Source organism: Seriola dumerili, unplaced genomic scaffold (assembly GCF_002260705.1).
Source record: "Seriola dumerili isolate Sdu_G_001 unplaced genomic scaffold, Sdu_1.0 BDQW01000811.1, whole genome shotgun sequence".
Classification (NCBI taxonomy): Eukaryota; Metazoa; Chordata; class Actinopteri; order Carangiformes; family Carangidae; genus Seriola; species Seriola dumerili.
In genome coordinates, this window is record NW_019175066.1 from 333,386 (window position 1) to 353,638 (window position 20,253).

The window sequence follows — 20,253 nt, forward strand, 5'->3', positions numbered from 1 at the left end:
CAAACTTACTGTATGTGTGTTTGTTCAGTATTCATTCATGCTGTGTCAGTGTTGTACTGTGACAGAAACAGAGAACTTCTCCACAACAGAGTTTTATTAGAAACATGAAAATAAAGACAGACCTTGAGGAAAACATGAACATGTTTTTTTTTTCTGCAGGACTTTTAGTGTTGTACAGCTTTAAAGAGAAACTCAACAAACACTGACAAGCGCCCACACATCAGAGACTCTGTAGAGGAAGCAAGTGGACGAACACAAAGTCAACATGTTCCCATCAGACTGCTGTTTTCATGACTTGTTTGCTATCTTTCAGCAGAGATGCTCTGATCTCTCGTCACTGACAGAAAACACAAACACAAACCTGTTTGAAGCCCGACACACCCAGGTGACAAGCAGGAACACTCTGATCTGTTATAATGGAACTTCTTAAAGGACCAAACCAGGGTGTTTACAGGTTTTACCTTCTAATGGATTCTTCTCAAATGTAAATATTCTTAAATATCATCTTTATACAATGAGACTAAATAACTAAGAGAATAAATGTAGATGATTGTAAAATGACAGTAAATGTCACCTGAGGCTGTGATGTGAAGTTCACTGCGATAAATGGGCTTAAACATGTAAAACTGCTGATGTGGTCCTTTAAAACGAAGCTTTGTCCACTCACGACTTCTCATCATCTCATTATTATGTCAGTTAAAACAAACTGTTATGTTTGAGCTGAAAATGTCCACAAACTGAAAAACAAACAAAAAAAAACCCAGCAGTCTTCACTAAGGGTTTAGAGCTAACATCACTATTGGCTTTCGTTGTTCTGAACCTGCTGCTGATTGGCTGGCAGGCTGGCTGGCTGGAGACAGGAAATAATAATGTTGGGAACTCAGGCAGCAAATGCAAAACGAAACAGTAAACATAATACAGGCAGGTGAGGTGAGGACAGGTGAGATCAGGCAGCACTGGAGACAGCGAGTTTCTTCAGGTGATCCATGAACACCTGCAGACTGACGTCGTCCGTCAGGATGGGAGCTCCAGACTCCTGCACAGGACACATCATTAAACACTGGTGTCATATCAACACTGACACTGATGAGTCTGAACACAGGTTCACTTCAGGATCATGTTGAGGTGAGGGTCTTACCTGTCCCCAGGTGTACATGTTGTTGTGGGTCTGGGAGGGGTTCACTTTGGAGAGCAGGAAACGAGCCTGGACAACATCATCAGTCAAACTTATGTACATGTCAACACATAAAAATGATCGTATAGACTCTCATCAGTTGTTACTGATGTATGTGAGCACATGAAGGATTATTGATGTATATACAAGTTAATTTATGGATGATGTAAAGTAGATATGCTGAAGTCATGTAATGGTATACTACTGATGTATGTGTGTGTGTGTGTGTGTATGTGTGTGTGTTTGTGTGTGTGATCTTAATATGTATACATGTATGAAGGTATCTATGTATGTCTGTATATGTACACACATGTATATACATAGATAGATATATACTTTATCTATCCCCCTATACTGATGTTCAGTACACATGTTGATGATTCATAGTTTATTTATTTATGTATTAGTAATGTATGGCGTACATATTGATATATAATACATAAATTGTGATAATAATAATAATGTGATATTACATGTATGAACAGACAGGTGTGTCTATCAGTGTGTTAGCGCCCTCACCTGGCTGCCTCCATGCTCCGTGTCGATGTATCTCGGCATGGGGAAGCGAGTGTGCAGCAGCTCCTGTGCGTCGTCCACCGGAGCCTGAAGCAGGTGTTTGAAGTTTTCATACTCGGGCATTTCCTGATATCCAGCCTTCCTCCACTGAGCTACAGTCTGACAGCAGGACACACCACGTCACTTCCTCCTTCCACCGCTTTAAATTCACTTACATCACGTGATTCTGGTTGTCGTCTGATTTTGTGTGTGTATATATATATATAGATGTATAGTTGATTATATTAATGTAGTTAGTGTACATATTGATGTGAAGCACATATTTATGTCTCAGAATTTTGAACAGCATCCTTTAAAGCTACCATCAGAAACAGGATATGGTCTCCATGGAAACAAAGCTAATAACTGAGTGTGTGTTGATGTTTCAGTCTGTCTCAGTGTGTGTGTGTGTGTGTGTGTGTGTGTGTGTGTGTGTGTGTGTGTGTGTGTACCTCTCCATGGTAAATGAGGATCTGGAAGAACGTGTCCATCAAGAGAATCCGGTCTGGAAGGATGCTGCTGCTGTCCAATAAGACCGGCTGAAACACACAGTCACTGATCAATCACTCTGATCAGTCACTCATCAATCCACTGGTCAATAACCCAAAGGTTGTGTTCCTCAACATTCTTCTGAACTCTCAGTCTGTTATCTGTCCCAGAATACCTCAGCTGGTCTGTTGAATGTGTGTCTACAGGTGTGTGCACAGGTGTGTGTACCTCAGGTGGGCCGTTGAATGAGTAGGCATACAGCACAGGTTGGATCATGATGAGAGCCTGAGTCAGGTCCTGTCTGTTGAACTGATGTCTGTAATATGAACTCTCATCTGGACTGTTGTTGAACACCTGCAGGAACGGAGAGCGCCGCAGGTGGAACATGAACTGAAACACAGACACACAGGTGAGACACAGGAAGTGAAGCAGGTCACACAGACACACAGGTGAGACATGGATGTGGATCAGAGGATTGTGGGATGTGGATCACCTGAGGGTACAGGGAGAAGGTCTCGGAGAACCTGAAGGAGTTCGGATCGTCTTTGTGATAATCTCCAAACTTCTGACACTGAAGAGAAACACAGTTTAACACACGTCAGTCTGAGAACCTGAGTCCAGATCCGGAGTCTGACCCGGGTCTTCTTACCAGTCTGATGAGCTGTCTGTCCAACCATCTGAGGACGTCCGGCCCCTCCTCTGTCTCCGCACGGTACACCGCCAGCCTCGCCATCAAGATGGCCGCCGCCTCCTGATCGAAGGACGCCGCGATGCTCTGAATCTGTGTCTGAGCATCTGCCCAGCTGTGGGGAGGAGGGGGAGGAGGAGGAGAAGCTGAGTTGTGATGTGATATTGTGTAAGAGCCAATCAGAGAATGACTCATCTCCACGGAAACGGTTCAGGGCTTCAATCCTGTATCAAGGCATCGTCCAGCAGGCTCAGACTTTACATGATGTCAGAGTGTGTGTGTGTGTGTGTGTGTGTGTGTGTGTGTATATGTGTGTGTGTGTGTGTGTGTGGTCTTACTTCCTGGCGGTGGTGGTGACCCTGATCCGTCTCTGTCCTGATGAGTGCTGGTACTGAGTCACAAACTGGATCGCTCCGCGGCCGCCCTGAGGGATCGGAGCGTTGTGCTGCAGAACAAACAGAAGAAGAAGAAGAAACAGGGTTAACAGGTGGAGCTGCTGATCAATAATCTGTCAATAACCTGATCAGGACAGTTTGTTTTTCCTACTGGTGTAAGAACGTTAGAATCCCACCAAAAATACCTGTCTGCACACCTGACTGTGTATACCTGTGTACACCAGCAACTTGAGTCTGAATGACTCCGAGTCATGAAACTGAAATATAACATTAAAAAAACTGCGGGTCAGAACCCTGCTCTCTGATTGGCTGCCTCACATCTGAACCCTCAGCGGTCTGAGGCTCAACAGCAGCAGGATGATGATGATTACACACCTGCACACCTGTTATTACCTGAGTCACACACACACACAGTTATCTGGTGACTGCAATGTCAACACTACCTGAACATCCAATATCCTGTGTGTGTGTGTGTGTGTGTGTGTGTGTGTGTGTGTGTGTGTGTTTCCTCTCACCATCATCTCAGCAGGTGACTGACAGGTGCACCACGGCAACACTGCCTCTGGAGACACACACACACACACGGAGAGTCAGCAGCACACGCCTCCTTCAGTCCGTCCTCAGACTCAGAGCTGATCGGACTCTGATGTTCTCGGATCAGATTCAAACGACGACGACGACAACAGGAGCAACATTTGCCGAGCAGCTGGTTTAACCTTTGACCTTTGACTCCAGAGGACATAAGAGTTTTCTGAAAGGACTGAACAGGACTGACGTGGACGTGGACTCCTCCGCCGAGCAGCTGCAGGTAGACGTCTCAGTCTCCGCTCGCTGAGAGACCACAAACCTGATCTAGATCCAGATCTCTAAACTGTCACTGTGAGAAATCTGGATTCTATAATTAATATATTGATCAGATCGATCCAGTTCCAGGAAGTTTAGTAGTTTATTGTCTGAACGACGTGTGGATTAAACATTCAGAGCTCCAGAACCTGATGGTTCCTGGGACTTTTTGAGGCCAGGAACTGATTCAGAGCTGACGGGATTCTCCCTGTTTACTGGACATCTGATGATGCGTTCAGGTTCAGTCAGTTAATCACGGTGACTCATTAAAGTCAAAGCTGACTGAGGTCCAACCAACCAGCTTTGCAGGACTGCAGTCTGTTTCTATCAGCAATCTGGACTTGGATCTGAGACCTGGACTTCAGACGGACAGAACATGCAGCAGGTGTTTTTTGGATCAGGTTTCTGAGGAACCAGCTCGTCCTGGACCTTCATCTCCCTGAGGTCCGTCAGAGGAGCTGAGGTCCAGACCAGCAGCAGCTGTAAACCAGTTTCTGCTGATTCTCACCTCACACTCGGGTTCAGTCTCACCGCTGTGACTCAGACTCTAAACCTGGATGATCACATCTCCGTGGTGACTGAGGTCCAACCAACCAGCTATCAGGTCTGGACCTCAGAGGAGGTTTGGTTCTGTTAGCGTCGGGTTCTAGAGGAACGGTTTTGGATTAAAATTTCGTCCTGGAGCCAAAACACATTTAGTGAAAGAGGAGGAAGCAGGTGGAGCTGACGTGACGTCGCTCACTGTCAACAGCAACATGTAGGTGGAAGTTCTTTATGACAGTATGAGGTTCTATATGTTTAACAGGTCGAGTCTCAGTGGGTATTACCCTTCACTGGTCACTCACCAGTCTGACCAGTCTAACCACAGAACCTAGACCAGAACCTCAGTGACATACTTCCTGTCCTGTGAAGATGGCGGACGCTCTGAGGACGCTGTATGCTGCCCTGATGGTTGTGTCCAGCCTGGCCTCCGTCTGTGGGAACCTCCTCCTGCTGCTGGTGCTCCTCCTCAACAAGGAGCTCCGGTCAGACACGCTGGGCCTCATCCTGAGCTTCAGCCTCAGTGACCTGGCTCTCGGACTCTCCACCATCCCCTTCGGAGCCCACAACAGCCTGTCCCAGCACTCCGGATACCCCAGCACCGGCGCCTTCTGTCAGGGCAGCGGCTTCATCTTCCTCCTCCTGCAGACTTCCTCCATCCACTCGCTCACCTGGGTGACTGTAGACAAGTTCACAGAGATCTGCTTCGCCCTCAGCTACCGCAGCATCTGGACGGCCGGGCGGAGCCGAGCGGTGCTGGTCCTGGTCTGGCTGTTCTGTCTGGTGAATGCCGCCCTGCCGCTGCTTGGGTTCGGCAGCTACGTCTACAGCGAGTCGCGGTTCCTCTGCTGCCCGAGCTTCACACCTGAGAACAGGTACTTTGTGGTGCTGTGGATGTTGTTGGGCATCGTGGCGCCGATCCTCACCATGTGCTCTCTGTACGGATACATCGTCTACGTGGCCAGGAAACAGGCCCGCAGGGGAACATTCATGTGCAACGAGCTGCACTGCTTCTATGTTCCTGCCAACAATTACCTGAGGAGCTCCATCGTGATGATCACAACCTCAGGTGAGTTCATGCTCTGTTCTGATTGGTCCCTGAAACGACCTACCTGCCCATTCAAACTCTACTGTTTGTAAAAACTTTGTTCAAACTCACTTGTATTTTAAATTCTAGAGATTCCAGTTTCCTAAAACCTCCAAAGACTCCGTCTGAATCTAAAATCAACTCAATCAGGAATCAGTAGATTACAGTCAGCCAATCAGATGGTATATAAATAGATGGTTAGCATGCTGGTTAGCATGCTAAAGACGTCACGTCACACTCAGTTCTATGATTATTATCAGCTGCTTCTACTTTGCTGGTTTCACATGTTTCACATTAAAAGCTTACCAGCGGCTACATGAAAGTCTTTTATTGTGAAACATCTGTTCAGGAAGTGTGTTTCAGTAACTTAACAGTGATTATAAGACAGTAGAAGTGAGAGCAGCAGAGCTTCAGGTTATAAACCACACTGATGATGTTGACAGAACATGAAGACTGTTCATAAAACGTGTGTGCACGTTACCATGACAACGAGAGCAGAGAAGCGAAGTCGAATGTGAAGATAAACCCCGAGCAGAGCTGAAAGTCACTCTGAGGATCAGCCTCCATGTTTATCTTCATGACTCACTGTCATTACAGCGACAGTGATGTCATAACCACAGCTGTTTGGTGGCTGGCTCTAAACACTACAATACCCATGAACCTCAGCAGCTGTTCTTATAAAGAACAAGACCAGGTCCAAACCCAGTATCCATCTGGACCGTGTCTGAGGACCTGGTTGAAACCTGTTGTGGAGCCTGTAAACAACTACTGACAGTGGAAAATAGCTAAAGATGCTAAATGTTGCTAGATGATGTAATGTGCCAATTAGCATATTTATGATGTCATAGCACCGTATTTTAGAGTCAGCTGGTTTCAGCTATGGAAAGAAGGTCCCCAGACATCTAGTCCTGTTCTTCTAGTCTTCTGTTTGGTCCTGACCTGGTCACCTGGTCACCTGGTCACCTGGTCACCTGGTCCTGTCTTGCTCTCAGTGTGTCTCCTGGTCTGCTGGCTGCCCTACATCTCAGTGTGTTTGTACGAGACCTTCACCGGTCAGCAGAGTCCCGCCGTGACCTCCGCCCTCTCTGCCTGGCTGGTTCTGACCAGCGCCGCCCTCAACCCCTGGATCACCTGCATGACGCAGACGTAAGTAAAGATGTCATGTGACCTGAAACTGTCCAATCGCCATCAACATCCTCAAGTTTAAATCCAGACAGAACTTGTGTCCTACGTTCACTGTGAAGATCATTCCTCAGTCCAGCTTCTTCTGGTGTTTCCTCTGAGAGAAGATTTTCCGTGGAGCGATTAAACACCTTGATGCTGTGTTGATGATGTCATGTAATGATGATGTCATGTTGTATGGTGACCTCTGTCTGTCTGCCCGTGTGTCTCCAGTCGGTACAGGGCGGCGGTGCGGCTGAGTGTCAGCAGGTTTATTCGGAGGTGCCCTGGGACGCCTTTGGAGTCACGCCCACAGAGCTCCGCCCTCCACCTGCCCACGACCAATCGCATCAGCACAACGACAACCTCAACGCTTCCCCCGTCGTCACCAAAAACGCCCACGCCGACACCACCATGACCTACACAGCCTCTTCATCATAAACACCTGGGGAGTCTGCAGGGACGTGACACCACCAGGGCGACCTGTGACAGTCAGACTGAATTCTGGGAAATGTAGTGTAGTACATTCAGAACTGCTGCTTTTCTGATGGTCACACTGGAGAGGGACGAGTTTATTATCTGACCGACAGTCGGCGCCTGTTAACCACCAGGATTAAAATGTACTAATTAGAATACATTCTGTTCTGTGACATCATCCTGTACAATGACATCATCCTGTACTGTGACATCATCACTGGTTTGGATGAATATTAAAAAGCTTTGTCTGTTGATGTGTGAGGTTTGTTCATGCTGTGACTTTATTAACCAGCAGTTTTCAGTATCATGAGTCACTGAGTCAGACTCAGACTGATCTCACAGCAGCTGCTGACACTGTCTAAAGGTCAGAGGTCAGGTGTTCCTACCTGGTTGACGACCTCGAAGTAAAGAGCCAGCGTGGTGCTGGGATCCGAACCACACACCTTCCACTGACTCGTGCCTCCGGTGCCAATCTCCTGTAACACACATGTTGTAGCACACCTGTGAACCTGTCCTGGAAACTAAAGTGTCAAAGGTCAAAGGTCATCTGTGTGCTGGTGGTTACATACGTTCTCAGAGACACAGGGTCCTTTAGCGTTCAGAGACACACAGGGTCCGATCGCTCCCGACACTTTGATTTCTCTGGACGTCTGAAACAGAGAACGCAGCAGTTTATTCACCTGTGGCACAGGTGACCCGGGGGCGTGGCCTCCGTGTTCTCAGTTAGTCGGCGTTCATACCTTGACCTCCAGCGTGGCGGCGAAGGCCATCTTAAAAGAACCCTGGACATCTTTAGTGAAAACTCTCTGGAAGGTTTGTTTAAACAGAGACGTGTTGAAGGAGTCGGCCATCACCATGTAGCCTCTACACACACACACACACACACACACACACACACACACACACACACACACACACACACACACACACACACATTAACATCACATGAAATCTCTCTATAACGTCCACAGCTTCTGTCACCACAAAGAATACTGATGTGCAACACCTGTGTGTGTGTGTGTGTGTGTGTGTGTGTGTGTGTGTGTGTGTGTGTGTGTGTGTGTGTGTGTGTGTGTGTACCCGGTGTAGTTGGCACAGCACTTCATCTCCAGCAGGCCGGTCTGATCCAGAGCACAGGCGTAGATGTCGATGATGTGACCATTAGTGGACGCTCTGTTAGCCAGAGACTCATAGTGCTGCAACACACACACACACACACACACACACGCACACACACACACACACACACACACACACGGTTTTATTCATATTGTACTTTCCAAAACAAACATGAACTAGAATCAGCTCCTCAGTGTCAGCTCTCGCTCACCTTGGTGGCTTTCTTCATGAACTTGGCGTTGTCCTTCTCGATGTCGTGCCAGGACCTGATGGGGGTCTTCAGTTCGTCTCCCACCACCATGCCGGGACCCTGCGTCGCTGGGCCGCCGATGAACGTCATGATCCGAGCGCCAGTGTTGGGGAAGGTGCACTGTGGGTAAAAAAGAAACAAAAAAAAAAACACACTGATGAGACTCTGTAATGACGCCACATGATGCTGAAACCACGACCTCTAACACCGCCACCCAAAAGCCCCACCCCCTCACCTCCAGCAGGCCCACAGCGATGGACATGGCGACGCCCAGCGAGCGCAGAGGTCTCTTCCCCTGAGTGACGGGCCAGGGGTCGCGCTGCAGCTCCCCCAGCAGGTCAGTCAGGTTCATGTCGATCTTCTGCACCGGCTGCAGGAACCTGGACCGGAGCAGAACCAGAACACTGACACCTCAGTCCACAACTCACGACCAGGTTCAGGTTCTGGTGTGTGTGTGTGTGGGTGTGTGTGTGTGTGTGTGTGTGTGTGTACCTGTTGGACAGAGGCTGTTGGGCTGTTTGAGGTCCTCGTCCCTGGGTGGCTGAAGGTTTGGTTAGACCAAGCATCTCCTGCAAGTCACCAGAGATTGACAACTGGTTAGCAGCGTTAACTACCAGCAGTTTAGTTACAGTGTTAGTTAGTGCCGTTAACTACCAGCAGTTTAGTTACAGTGTTAGCTTCAGAGCCCCTCCCACACCTGTACATTTCTGAAACACTGTGACATCACAGCCACCTCACTCAGTTGTGCAGGTGAAACAACACATCGTACGACCTAGTTGTGATCTTGACCAGTTAGTTAGTCCTGTTATCTACCTGCAGCTGCTTGGCGTTCAGGTCCTTGGTCCCCCTGAAGACATAACTCTTGGAGATTCCCTCACAGCCCAGCTCGTGGACCTGGACCATGCGTCCGAAGGTGATGAGTCCGACGAGCGCGGTGGGAGGCAGCAGAGACAGGGACATCTGCAGAGACTCCTTCAGAGCCTGCAGGTCCTCGTCCTCCATACAGGTGTCCACCACATACAGGAAGACCAGCGGCATCTGAGGACCTCGCTGAGGACAGAGACCAGACCGGGTTACACGTCTGAGGATGAGTCTGTCTGTGGTCCCTGTCTGCACCTGTCTGTGAGTCTTACCTGGACCACGTACTCGATGGTGGAGAACTGAGGCAGCAGCTCAGCTGGTTGGTTCACCTCAGAGATCCCAGCGTAGGACGGAGGAAACTGAAGCACAACAAACAAACAAAAATAAAGTCACAATACAACAAGAACAAGGACGTGACAGTTAAACTGAAGGTTCTTCATCTGCCTGTGGTTTACAGGTAAACCTGTCAACTGTACCTGGTTCCTCTGGTAGCAGAAGTTACAGGCCCACAGCTTGGCTCTGTAGTCCACCTGGCTGAAACACACAGAGACAGGTAGGTGTCAGACAGGTGATAGACAGGTGGTAGGTGGTAGACAGGCAGTAGACTCTACAGAGCTACACTAATCTGTGATATGCAGTGACCTCTGACCCCATCTGTAACCTCTGGCCCTTGTCTGTGACCTCTGACCTCTGTCGATGACCTCACACATGTGTGCAGTGATGCATACCAGAGGGGGTTGAGCACGGCTCGGCAGGTGGCGCGGCTGCAGAGAACCGGTTCGTACTGGATCGGGGGCAGGTCCGGTCTCTCCTTCAGCAGGGTGAACAGAGCTGCCACCGGGACCACCATCCGGGTCGCCTCCAACCGGCTGGAGGGCCACACGTTCCAGCTGAACCGCACGCCGTCACGCTCCTCATTCTGAGCGATGTACTCTGGGAAGGTCGCCATGGCAACGCAGGGACTCGGGGAGGGGTCAGGCACACTGTCAGGTAAAAGCTGGGGGGGATCGAGGGGGGGGGGGTTAGTTTGTACATGAATTTCTGCTTCAGGTGTTCGGCAGGTTCAAGTGCACGTCACAGGTAAAACAAAATCAGACAGAAATTACGTCACAGATGAAATAAAAACCAGCCACACGTGATGTGAAATAAAAACATTGTACTGAAATATTTCTCAGCTTCAGTTTGTCTCTTTCTGGTCCAGAACTTGGACCTGAGTCGGTTCTGCAGCGACCCTCCTGGATTCAGATCTAAAGACCTGCAGACCAAAGCGCTCAGGTACCAGAGCTACAGGTAATCAATCAGAGCTGATAATGAATCAGAGCATAATCAATGACATCAGTTCATTCATCAGCTGATATCTAAAGTCCAGTCTGAATGAACAACAGCTGCTGACGTCACCAGGTACCTTAACGACAGGATGGGTACAGGTACCTGTATCAGTGTCTCACCTGAACCTAAGTTTAAATATAAACTATCATGAGAGTTTTTCTCCCAGAGTTCAGGCTGCAGGCTCAACTCAGTTAGCCTCACAGCTAACAGCAGCTAAACTCCGCAGGTAAACTGCAGTGTCATTAACGTCACACAGGTGACACGTGCAGGACACAACAGACCGGTGAGCTGACGGAGTCCAGGTGAGGCTGGAGGTCTGTCAGGCCCAGGTGAGAGTGTGTATGAAGGTAGATCAGGGACTTACCGCCGCTCCGCTGCCTCCGCTGCTCTGCACTGACAACGAAGCAAAACAACATGGCGGCGGCCCGTCGCCACGTCAGGAATCAGAGAGCTCAAAAACACAGAGGCTCACTCTGACCCATATTCAGGAACCACACTCCTGACCGAGCGGCAGCCAAAATACTGACACAGCATCTCATGTTACAGGTACAGACGGGTGTAACTAAGTTCATCTAGTTAGCATTAAACAACTACAGCTCCCATGAGTCACAGACACAACCTCAGGGAGGGAGTTACAGAGTGTCACAGAGAAAAAAGCTGAATATAACGAGGCTCAGTGAGAAGAAATCTGAATATGATGCGAAGAGATGATAAAACAAAGAAAGTCACAACACTACACAATACACACAAATAAGTCTGAAAAACTGTAAGAACAATACAACCAGAGGCAGAGGTCACTGTTTACGTCCGAGTGAGTCATCGTACCAATAGAAGATCTTTGTAGGAGCCTCACCCGGAGTCCGAAGAAAATATCTTACATTTTTCAGAGGTAAAGATTCATGACAGAAACTTCTCGAAGTCACAGTCTGAACTGATCAGGGTAAACCACAATGACGTCACACGTTCACGTTCCCTCGGGATCAGCTGTGATTACTTCAGTGACCCCGATTTAAAACCCTCAGAGTCCTGATGGAACTTTTAATCAATGTTTTTATGTTTATTATTATTATAAATAGAAAAATATGATCGTAAATAACGTGTAAGTGCTGTAATTAAGGCTCAAAGGTGAAAATTCACACGTCAGCCTGCAGATCAGCTTTGGACCAAACTAATCTGAAGTTCTATAAAGCTTCTTGATGTCTTCTTAATATTGACCAATAATCGTCGGGGTGGGGGGGTCGGTCTACAATCATAAATCTATAAATTACTGTCTGATCTGTTTCATCAACATGATAACAAACAGTGAAATAAAGACTCAGCAGGTTTAAAATGGTGCAATACAAATGTTTATTATATGACAAAAATACTGTCACTAACTAATGTCATCATCATCATCATCATCATCATCATCATCATCTCGTCCAATCAGGACTGACTCTGCTGTTTAAATCTTATACATAAACATCTTATACAGAATTAAATTAACAAGGCCCAACAAACATCTTCCTCCTCCTCCCTGTTTAAACATCTTCCTCCTCTTCCTCCCTGTTTAAAGGAGCAGTCCAACAGTTCTGTTGGAAGCCAGATGTTCCAGATGTTTCACCAGGTCAGAGGTCAAACTCGTCTGAAACTGTTGAACTGCTCCTTTAAATCATCACCTTTCTTCTTCTGGTGTTTTTCTAAAAGCTCAGATCTTTGTTGGTGAAAAGCAGCAGAGGACAAACGTCCTCCTTTTATTTTGTCTTTCTACACTTCCTGTGCTCTCTCTCTAAGCCCCGCCCCCTCCACCTGTACCTGTCAGGAGGTGGAGCTTTTACTTTTTTTTTTATGTGTTAAGGCAGCTGATTGGTTGGCGGTCACATGTTGTTGAATCCCATCATGCCTTTCATGTTTCCAGCGGCTCCCTGCTGAAACTGACGCATCATGGACTGAAGTCCTGCCATTCCACCTGAAAAAAAAAAAATAACACCCACTCATGATCAGCCATTCCACCTTAAAACAAACACACTGACACAGGCTCGTTAAGATCAGCCATTCCACCTTAAAAAAAACCCACGCAGGCTCATCATGATCAGCCATTCCACCTTAAAACAAACACACTGATACAGGCTCATCATGATCAGCCATTCCACCTTAAAACAAACACACAGGCTCGTTAGGATCAGCTGTTGAAACCATGTGAACAGAGAGTGAAGACAGAGTGAATCATGGGAGTTTTCTCTGAAGGCCGATCAGCTGAGTGATGACTATTGATTATTGGTGTTTGATTAGAAGGTGTCTCACCCATGTGGTGCAGGACTCTGGGGTCCATCATCTTGGCCATCTGCTGGTTCAGTTTGGCCATCTGAGACGGGTTCACGTTCTTGGACATGTCTCCTCCTGAAAAAAGAGACATGTTCAGCTCCGTTCTTCTTCTGCTTTTAAAAACTTGCTGCCCCCCCCCCCTTCTTACCTTTAAACAGCCCCTTAATGCCCCCCATCTTCTTCACCATCTGGGCGAACTTGGTGTACTGAGTCAGCAGCTCCTGGACGTCTCTGGTCGCGACCCCTGACCCCCGAGCCACCCTCTGGATCCTGTTGGGCTGCTTACTGAACAGCTTGGCCCCGTCTTTACTGTCCAGCTCTACACCAGGAAAACCAGTGAGGGTCAGGCTGTGGTATCGTCACATCCGTTTTATTTCTCATACCACAGTCTGTCTTTGTGGATCTGGTTTCTGTCCAGAAAACTCTGAGTCTTACTTTAGTTTCCACCAACACATGCTGTGTGTGTGTGTGTGTGTGTGTGTGTGTGTGTGTGTGTGTGTGTGTGTGTGTGTGTGTGTGTGTGTGTTACCCTGGTCGTTCATGCTGTCCATGATGGTCATCAGTTTCTTCAGTCTTGACATCGACTCCTGTTCATTTCCTTTACTCATGAAGTCTGTACCGAAGCCAGGAATCATCCCCTGAACACAATAATAGAATCATTATGTTAAATATAATTTGAGCCCGTGACTTGAGTCTAAATCATATGACTCGGTCAGGTGTGTGCCAGGTGTGTGCCAGGTGTGTGTCAGGTGTGTGTCAGGTGCTAGCATGCAGTGGGTGTTTACCATGATCTGTCCAAAGGGTCCCATCTTCATGATGTTCTGAAACTGCTCGTACATGTCTCTGAGGGTGAACTGACCTGGAGGTCAGAGGGTCACAGGTCAGTCATCATACCCACAATGCACTGCACTTTGACCAAGTGAGTTTGTGTCATTTCTCACCGTGTTTGAGTTTGTCGATCAGCTCCTCGTTATCGTCCAGTTTGAGCTCGTTCACTCTGTCGATCAGTCCTTCGATGTCTCCCATCCCTGACAGGAAGAGGAGGAGTTACTGAAGGTTTCCATGGCAACACTCAAGACAACATGTTGCTTACTCTTAGAAACAGGATTAATTTATTGTTCTGTGCAGAGGACTGACGACGGCTGATCAATGTGGTCTTTATCTGGATGACTAAAAAGTTCCAGGGACCACGTTTGGTAGTTTGTCATCATCATTATCATCATCACCGACTGACTGTATCTTTACGACTGTGTCCGACTGTATCTGACTGACTCTGTACCGTCGCTACCACCTCTGACCAGCAGGTGTCATGCGTCTGAGCTCAGGTGAGGATGGTTACCGAGCAGCTTGCTGATGAAGGGCTGAGTCTTAAACGGCTCAAAGTCGTCGATGTGTTCCCCTGTGCCGATGAAGATGATGGGACTCCTGGTGGCCGCCACGCTGACAGGAAACAGCACACGTAGAAGAATGTAAACAAACAGTCTTACCTAAGAAAGTACTGTGACATCATCATGCAGCAGAGGATTATGGTCTTACGCGCTCAGAGCTCCTCCTCCTTTGGCGTGTCCGTCCAATTTGGTGACAATCACGGACGCCACGTCCACTTTGTCTTTGAAGGCTTTAGCCTGAGACTCGCAGGCCTGACCAATCGACGCGTCCATCACGTACACAATGTTGTCTGGTTGCTATGGAAACATCCGCAGAGAAACATCAGTAGGAGCTGAAACACACCTGAGACTGGCATAGTCTCACTACAGACCTGTGGCGCTGCGTTCAGGTACGTCACTACAGACCTGCGTTGGTGCGTTCATTTACTCACCACAGCGTTGGAGACTTGTAACATTTCCTCGAACAGTGAGTCTTCCTGTTTGTGTCGTCCACTCGTGTCTACGATGATGATCTCAAAGTTCTCGCCTTTGAACTTGTCGACGCCCTCGGAGGCGATCACCACCGGGTCCATCTCTGTGTAACTGAACACAACGCAGGGTTAAGATCCAGCAGACAGCAGGGGGCGCTCTGTGTGAGCTGAGATGGGACTCACCTGCCGTAGAAGGGGATTCTGGCTTTGGTGGCATTTTGTTTCAGCTGATCGAAGGCACCTGAAGAAGAGAGGAGGATCATGTACTGAAGGAAATGTTTGTGCTCGCTGCGTTTGAGAGGAAGTGCTGAAGCGTGTGCGCCGTGAGCAGTTCAAATGTCACCTGACAGGAAACATCTGTCAGCAGGTTCAGTGACCAAACAACTGAACTAATATGATAAAGTAATATGACGAGTGGAGACTGGTTTAGTGTGGAAGGAAAACTGTGTGTGAAGAGGTCTGAGTTCAGTGACAACAACAGACAAGTGGTGCGTTCAATGTCTCTACGTCAAAAACCAGTTTAAATATTTCAAAGATTGATGCAAGATAAAAATAGACTTATAGTATTAGTATTTTAAAGTGTAAATAAAATCTGCAGAAGAAAGAAAGAACGTCCACTGAAGCACAGTCAGGTGATCAGGTGGTCAGAGAGTCATGTGATCAGGTGGTCAGAGAGTCATGTGATCAGGTGGTGTTTACCTGCTCTGAAGGTATCAGCACAGATCAGACACGTCTTCCAGCCTTTCCTCTGGTAGTAATACGCCAGCTGCAGCAAACACAGAGGAGTGAGAACAGACAGACAGCAGGGGGCGCTCTGCGTCAAAATATAACCAATAACAGGGGGGTGGAGTCAGGTGTGTCACATTACCTTGGAGCAGGTTGTTGTTTTCCCGCTGCCCTGCAGACCAACAAACATGATGACGTTGTTCTTCCCTTTAGTGGGAGTCCAGGCCTTCACACCAGGGTCCACCAGCTGATTACACAAACACACAAACAAGATACTAAATACACACAGTACACACAGGGTCCACACATTTCTAAACATTACACACTATAAAATTATTTTTTACTAATGACTCAGCTTTGAGAAGAGAGTTTTTTCTACTGTTTAAAGTTTAATTTCTTGATTTTCTGAGGTAACTCTCTGTTTTCATGATGTAATCACCTACAGTGTAAAACACTCACATGTAACAAGAGTTTTATTAATTGCTAAAAGAATTAAAATGTCTTTTTTGTTCTCATTATTTAATTCCCTGACTTCTCCAGGCCTGATGATCTGACCTTGACGAGCTCCTTGAAGACGGCGTGTTGGATCATCCTCCTCTTGTTCAGACCTGAGGCCATCTCTTCCAGATCTATGGCAGACCTGCAGGGACAAAAAGCACTCAGCTCAGTCACTGCAGCTGAACTGAACTGAACCATGTTTGAATCTCAGACCAGGACTCTGGTTTGGATCCTGGATCAGGACTCACTTGACATTCTCTCTCAGCTGTTTGACCAGTTTGATGTTGACGTCGGCCTCCAGCAGAGCAGCACACACCTCCTTTAACATGGCATTCAACACCTGAAACACAAAGAGACCATCACAGTCCAGATCTCACCTGCACCTGGTGCTGCTTCTGAGACGTTCACTGACCTCAGAGCTTTTACCTTCACTCTCTAAACACAAACAGCTCGTCTTTAGCTCACAAAGGTACAAAAACATACAGGTATATATGTCTATAATACATACGTATGTTTTTACACACAGCGTGAACAACAGTTTGGCTTTAAGGTGCAAATATGTTCAATTTTTAACTAATTATTTAATAATTATAAAGCAACATTATGAAATAAAATTAAATGGTACTAAAGTATTTCTCTGTTAAACACAGTCAGGTCCACAAGAATTCAACAGAAAAGTTTCAATCACAGACTTTATGTTAAACTGTCTTCGGTTTGGTGAACATGGTCTCAGGACCTCAGGGCGTCTGAGGCCACGTTCACCTGGTTCCAGTGTCAGTTACCTCTTCATTGATGATGGTGGCATTGCTGAGGGACCTCAGCGCCGAGGTGATCTTCCTCCCCAGGTCGGCTAACACCATGACGACGGTCTAAAAGGAGCACAGAAGAATAATTCACACACGCACTGACACCAAACCTAAACCTGGTCTAAACCCTGAGATTGCATCAGGACCTGGTGGGTTCAGAGTCACATGGGCTGACAGGAAATAGAATGAACCACAGAACTGGGTAAGTGAATGCATCAATAACACTGTAATGTTGTTTTGTCTGACGTGTTAATGTGAGCGATGAAGGTGCAGACTTACTGTGTGTGTGTTGCAACAGAAACTGTGTGTGGAGGGAAACCCTCCTACTGAGCACGCTCAGTGAGTCACAGGTCAGCTGAGGAAGGAAGCAGCACACGGCCACACACTTCCTGTTCAGGGGAGACAATAACAATCAACAGAGAATTTATCAGAAACTGATCAATCATCTCAGTCCTGTTCATCACATGATGTTCGTCCACCTTCAGCACAGACAGCAGGTGTTTCACCTGGAAAAACCCTCCAGCCAGAGGACAGCTCCCTGTAGCATCTAAATAAAGATTTACACCTGAGTCTGTGCACAGGTGTGAGGTGAAGATAACCTGAAGGTTGAAGAGGCTTTTAGCTCTTCGTGGTTTTCAGGTGATTTATACCAAACAGCTTTAAAGTTTACTCAATAATCAATAATACTAATGAGTACTGATTAAATGTGCTCCAGTACCGGATCGATAACCCCTCTGATCATCTGGCGTTGAATCGGTTTCTATCTGGGAGCTGAACCGGATTGTTTTCATTCTCAGTTCAGACTCAACGTGTTCAGTTCAATCTGTTTCTTAAAAGCCACAAAACTCAACAAACATTCAGATCCATCGTTTCAACCTCAACCCGCCTCTGATCACATCCACAGGTCGATAAATACACCGATGAATCCTTTATCAGCTGATCAGTTTTAAATCAACACCGTGTCAGCTGTTTACGGCGCTAACGTTAGCTTAGCAGTTAGCCGTTAGCAGTCAGCGCTGAGGGAGTGGAGGTTAGCCATTAGCTCAGTTAGCCGCGGTGAACAGACAGAACAGCGTCAGTGGCCGCGGCGGGAACATTGACGGCTTCAACTGCGGAGCAATAAAAGGTGAATTTACCTGTTTCTACCTCCTCTCGGTGACTTTGATCAAACCGCAGCAGAAACTCTCAGTGGAGCGTCATCCAATCCAGACCGGAAACACAAGGCAGCTCTTCTTCTTCTTCTGTTTAATGCCCGGATAGAACACAGCAGCGCCACCTGCAGGACGGAGCTGTCACTGCAGATCTCCGTCCACCCGCTGCACAGATTCTCTATGTTCCCTGTATACAGACTGATAATATATAGACTGATTGTCTTTATATATAGACTGGTGATATATAGAAGCTGTACCTATAGCAACAGTCTTTGATTATAAATGTAGAAATAAGGAAGTAGGACTTCTGGGTCTGAACATGACTTCATTAGCATTAACATTAGCAAGCTGCTAACTGGCATTGTACATTGATGAATGAATTAAACAATTTCAACATAAGAATAATAAATAAGAAAATGTAAAAAAAACAAAAAAACACCACCGAGGAGTTTCTCTAGGATGAGGTGTAATGTGTACTATGTACATTCATGCATGATAACTCGTTCTGGTAGCAAAATTGTAAAACGTCATTAAATGCACATTTACAGTGACCTCTTTCTGTATACTGTATGTTTGCATGATGAGTTTAATTGATTCTTTTTGAATAAACATATTTTCTAAAATATAACACTGAGTCTAACGTCTCAACATTAACAATGTTATTATCTATGTTAATATTTATCTTTATTTTAAGTCATCTCTGACTGGATATTTATAACATTGTATATAGAGATGTGCTAGTTGCCGTTCCCTTTATTCCACTCAACAAAACAAAATTATATACTGTAAATGAGTGAATAAATAAGATGTCATAAAAATAAAAATAAAAACTTAGTGGTGGAGTTTCATCTTGTTATACAGCCTTGTTTCAAATGATAAATACATGAACCTTGTAACCTTTCTTTCACTTATTTATTATATATAGTGCATTATGACATATTCCATACTACTACCACCTGTAAGAGATGAGTTGGTTGTTCCAGTGACTGTACAGGACAAATGAAGATAACTGAGTGTAGCCTACATGTAGAAAATACCAATTATGCTGTAAACAGCAAATGGACTGAATGATTACAATAAACTCAACGGTAAAGAAATGACAGCAGGTATCTCTTTACAGGTTTATGGGTATAAAATGTGGTCTGTTTACAATCATTCTTCATCAGTATGGGATGTCAGAACCCTGCTTTCATTCCCTCAGTCTGCAACAAGACTGTTTACTGTCACCTTGGCAACGGGTTTCGGTTTAGCAGTTAACGTTAGCGTAGCCTGTATATTAACAGTGAACAATAAAATTGTAATATGTAATTTCTTAACAAAACAAATATCAACACCAAAAGCCAAACTATCAAAGACCTTAACCAGGTTCTGTCACTTCATATCTAACAACCGTTAACGTTGTGCACGTTACTTATTTGAGGAAATAAAACAGCTCAGAGAAGTCTGCGTGCTCTTGTTTTGAAAAGCGGAAATGGCGGCGTCAGCTGGCGATCACTTGTTTTCCGAAACATGTCGATTTTCGTTCAGACCGGCAGGTTTGTCTCAAAACTCTGTAAAACATAAACCCACAAGCGAAGAGAAAATAAAATTGATTCAAAAATGTTTGTTTGAAGGTTGTAAATGTTAGGAAGATATTCACTAATTCTTTTCATTTATTTGTAAATTAATTGAATGTATTCACAGATGTTTTTATTCGTGAAATTTGTTTGTAGATCCGTTTTATATTTGCATGATATTTTTTGAGCTTCCAAATGTATTTTTTGTATTTGTGGAAGGTGTTTACTCACTGATTGTCAATCAGTTCACTTAAATAATATTGAGACAAAATCTACCTCCATACCCATCCCCCTTTCTCTCCCCTTCTCTCCTTCATTCTTTTCCTCCCTTTCTCTCTCACTCCTCCCTTTCTACTCTCTTCTTCACTCTTCAAATCCAGACTTCC

The 20,253-nt window shown here is 46.2% G+C and overlaps 2 protein-coding genes across 2 annotated transcripts; both read right to left on the bottom strand.

The window, feature by feature from the left end:
* Positions 1–858: 858 nt before the first annotated feature.
* On the bottom strand, positions 859–11,392 carry LOC111237157 (protein transport protein Sec23A). Its single transcript, XM_022766136.1, has 20 exons — positions 11,333–11,392; positions 10,368–10,636; positions 10,116–10,173; positions 9,912–9,998; positions 9,592–9,828; positions 9,271–9,347; positions 9,014–9,158; positions 8,740–8,898; positions 8,490–8,605; positions 8,150–8,273; positions 7,979–8,059; positions 7,796–7,885; positions 3,245–3,351; positions 2,868–3,021; positions 2,712–2,789; positions 2,447–2,608; positions 2,182–2,268; positions 1,694–1,849; positions 1,139–1,204; positions 859–1,036 (listed from the first exon to the last, which is right to left on the bottom strand). The coding sequence occupies exons 2-20, from the start codon at positions 10,586–10,588 to the stop codon at positions 947–949; spliced, it is 2,295 nt and encodes a 764-aa protein (XP_022621857.1). The 5' UTR covers positions 10,589–10,636; positions 11,333–11,392; the 3' UTR covers positions 859–946.
* A 912-nt stretch (positions 11,393–12,304) lies between these two features.
* On the bottom strand, positions 12,305–18,382 carry srp54 (signal recognition particle 54). The gene is made up of 17 exons (XM_022766094.1): positions 18,297–18,382; positions 17,440–17,549; positions 17,137–17,223; positions 16,603–16,694; positions 16,412–16,496; positions 15,999–16,103; positions 15,830–15,896; positions 15,314–15,371; positions 15,092–15,242; positions 14,809–14,957; positions 14,612–14,712; positions 14,214–14,300; positions 14,058–14,131; positions 13,802–13,910; positions 13,421–13,591; positions 13,252–13,347; positions 12,305–12,916 (listed from the first exon to the last, which is right to left on the bottom strand). The coding sequence occupies exons 3-17, from the start codon at positions 17,212–17,214 to the stop codon at positions 12,825–12,827; spliced, it is 1,515 nt and encodes a 504-aa protein (XP_022621815.1). The 5' UTR covers positions 17,215–17,223; positions 17,440–17,549; positions 18,297–18,382; the 3' UTR covers positions 12,305–12,824.
* Between the last annotated feature and the right edge of the window lie 1,871 nt (positions 18,383–20,253).

Coding starts and splice junctions, on each gene's coding strand:
- LOC111237157 (XM_022766136.1), bottom strand. CDS start 10,588: ATGGCGACCTTCCCAGAGTACATCGCTCAGAATGAGGAGCGTGACGGC. Junction 7,886..7,978: donor GACCCTGTGTCTCTGAGAAC/GTATGTAACCAC, acceptor TGTGTGTTACAG/GAGATTGGCACCGGAGGCAC. Junction 3,022..3,244: donor GTCACCACCACCGCCAGGAA/GTAAGACCACAC, acceptor TCCTCCCCACAG/CTGGGCAGATGCTCAGACAC.
- srp54 (XM_022766094.1), bottom strand. CDS start 17,214: ATGGTGTTAGCCGACCTGGGGAGGAAGATCACCTCGGCGCTGAGGTCC. Junction 15,243..15,313: donor AGAATCCCCTTCTACGGCAG/GTGAGTCCCATC, acceptor CGTTGTGTTCAG/TTACACAGAGATGGACCCGG. Junction 14,132..14,213: donor GATCGACAAACTCAAACACG/GTGAGAAATGAC, acceptor TCTGACCTCCAG/GTCAGTTCACCCTCAGAGAC.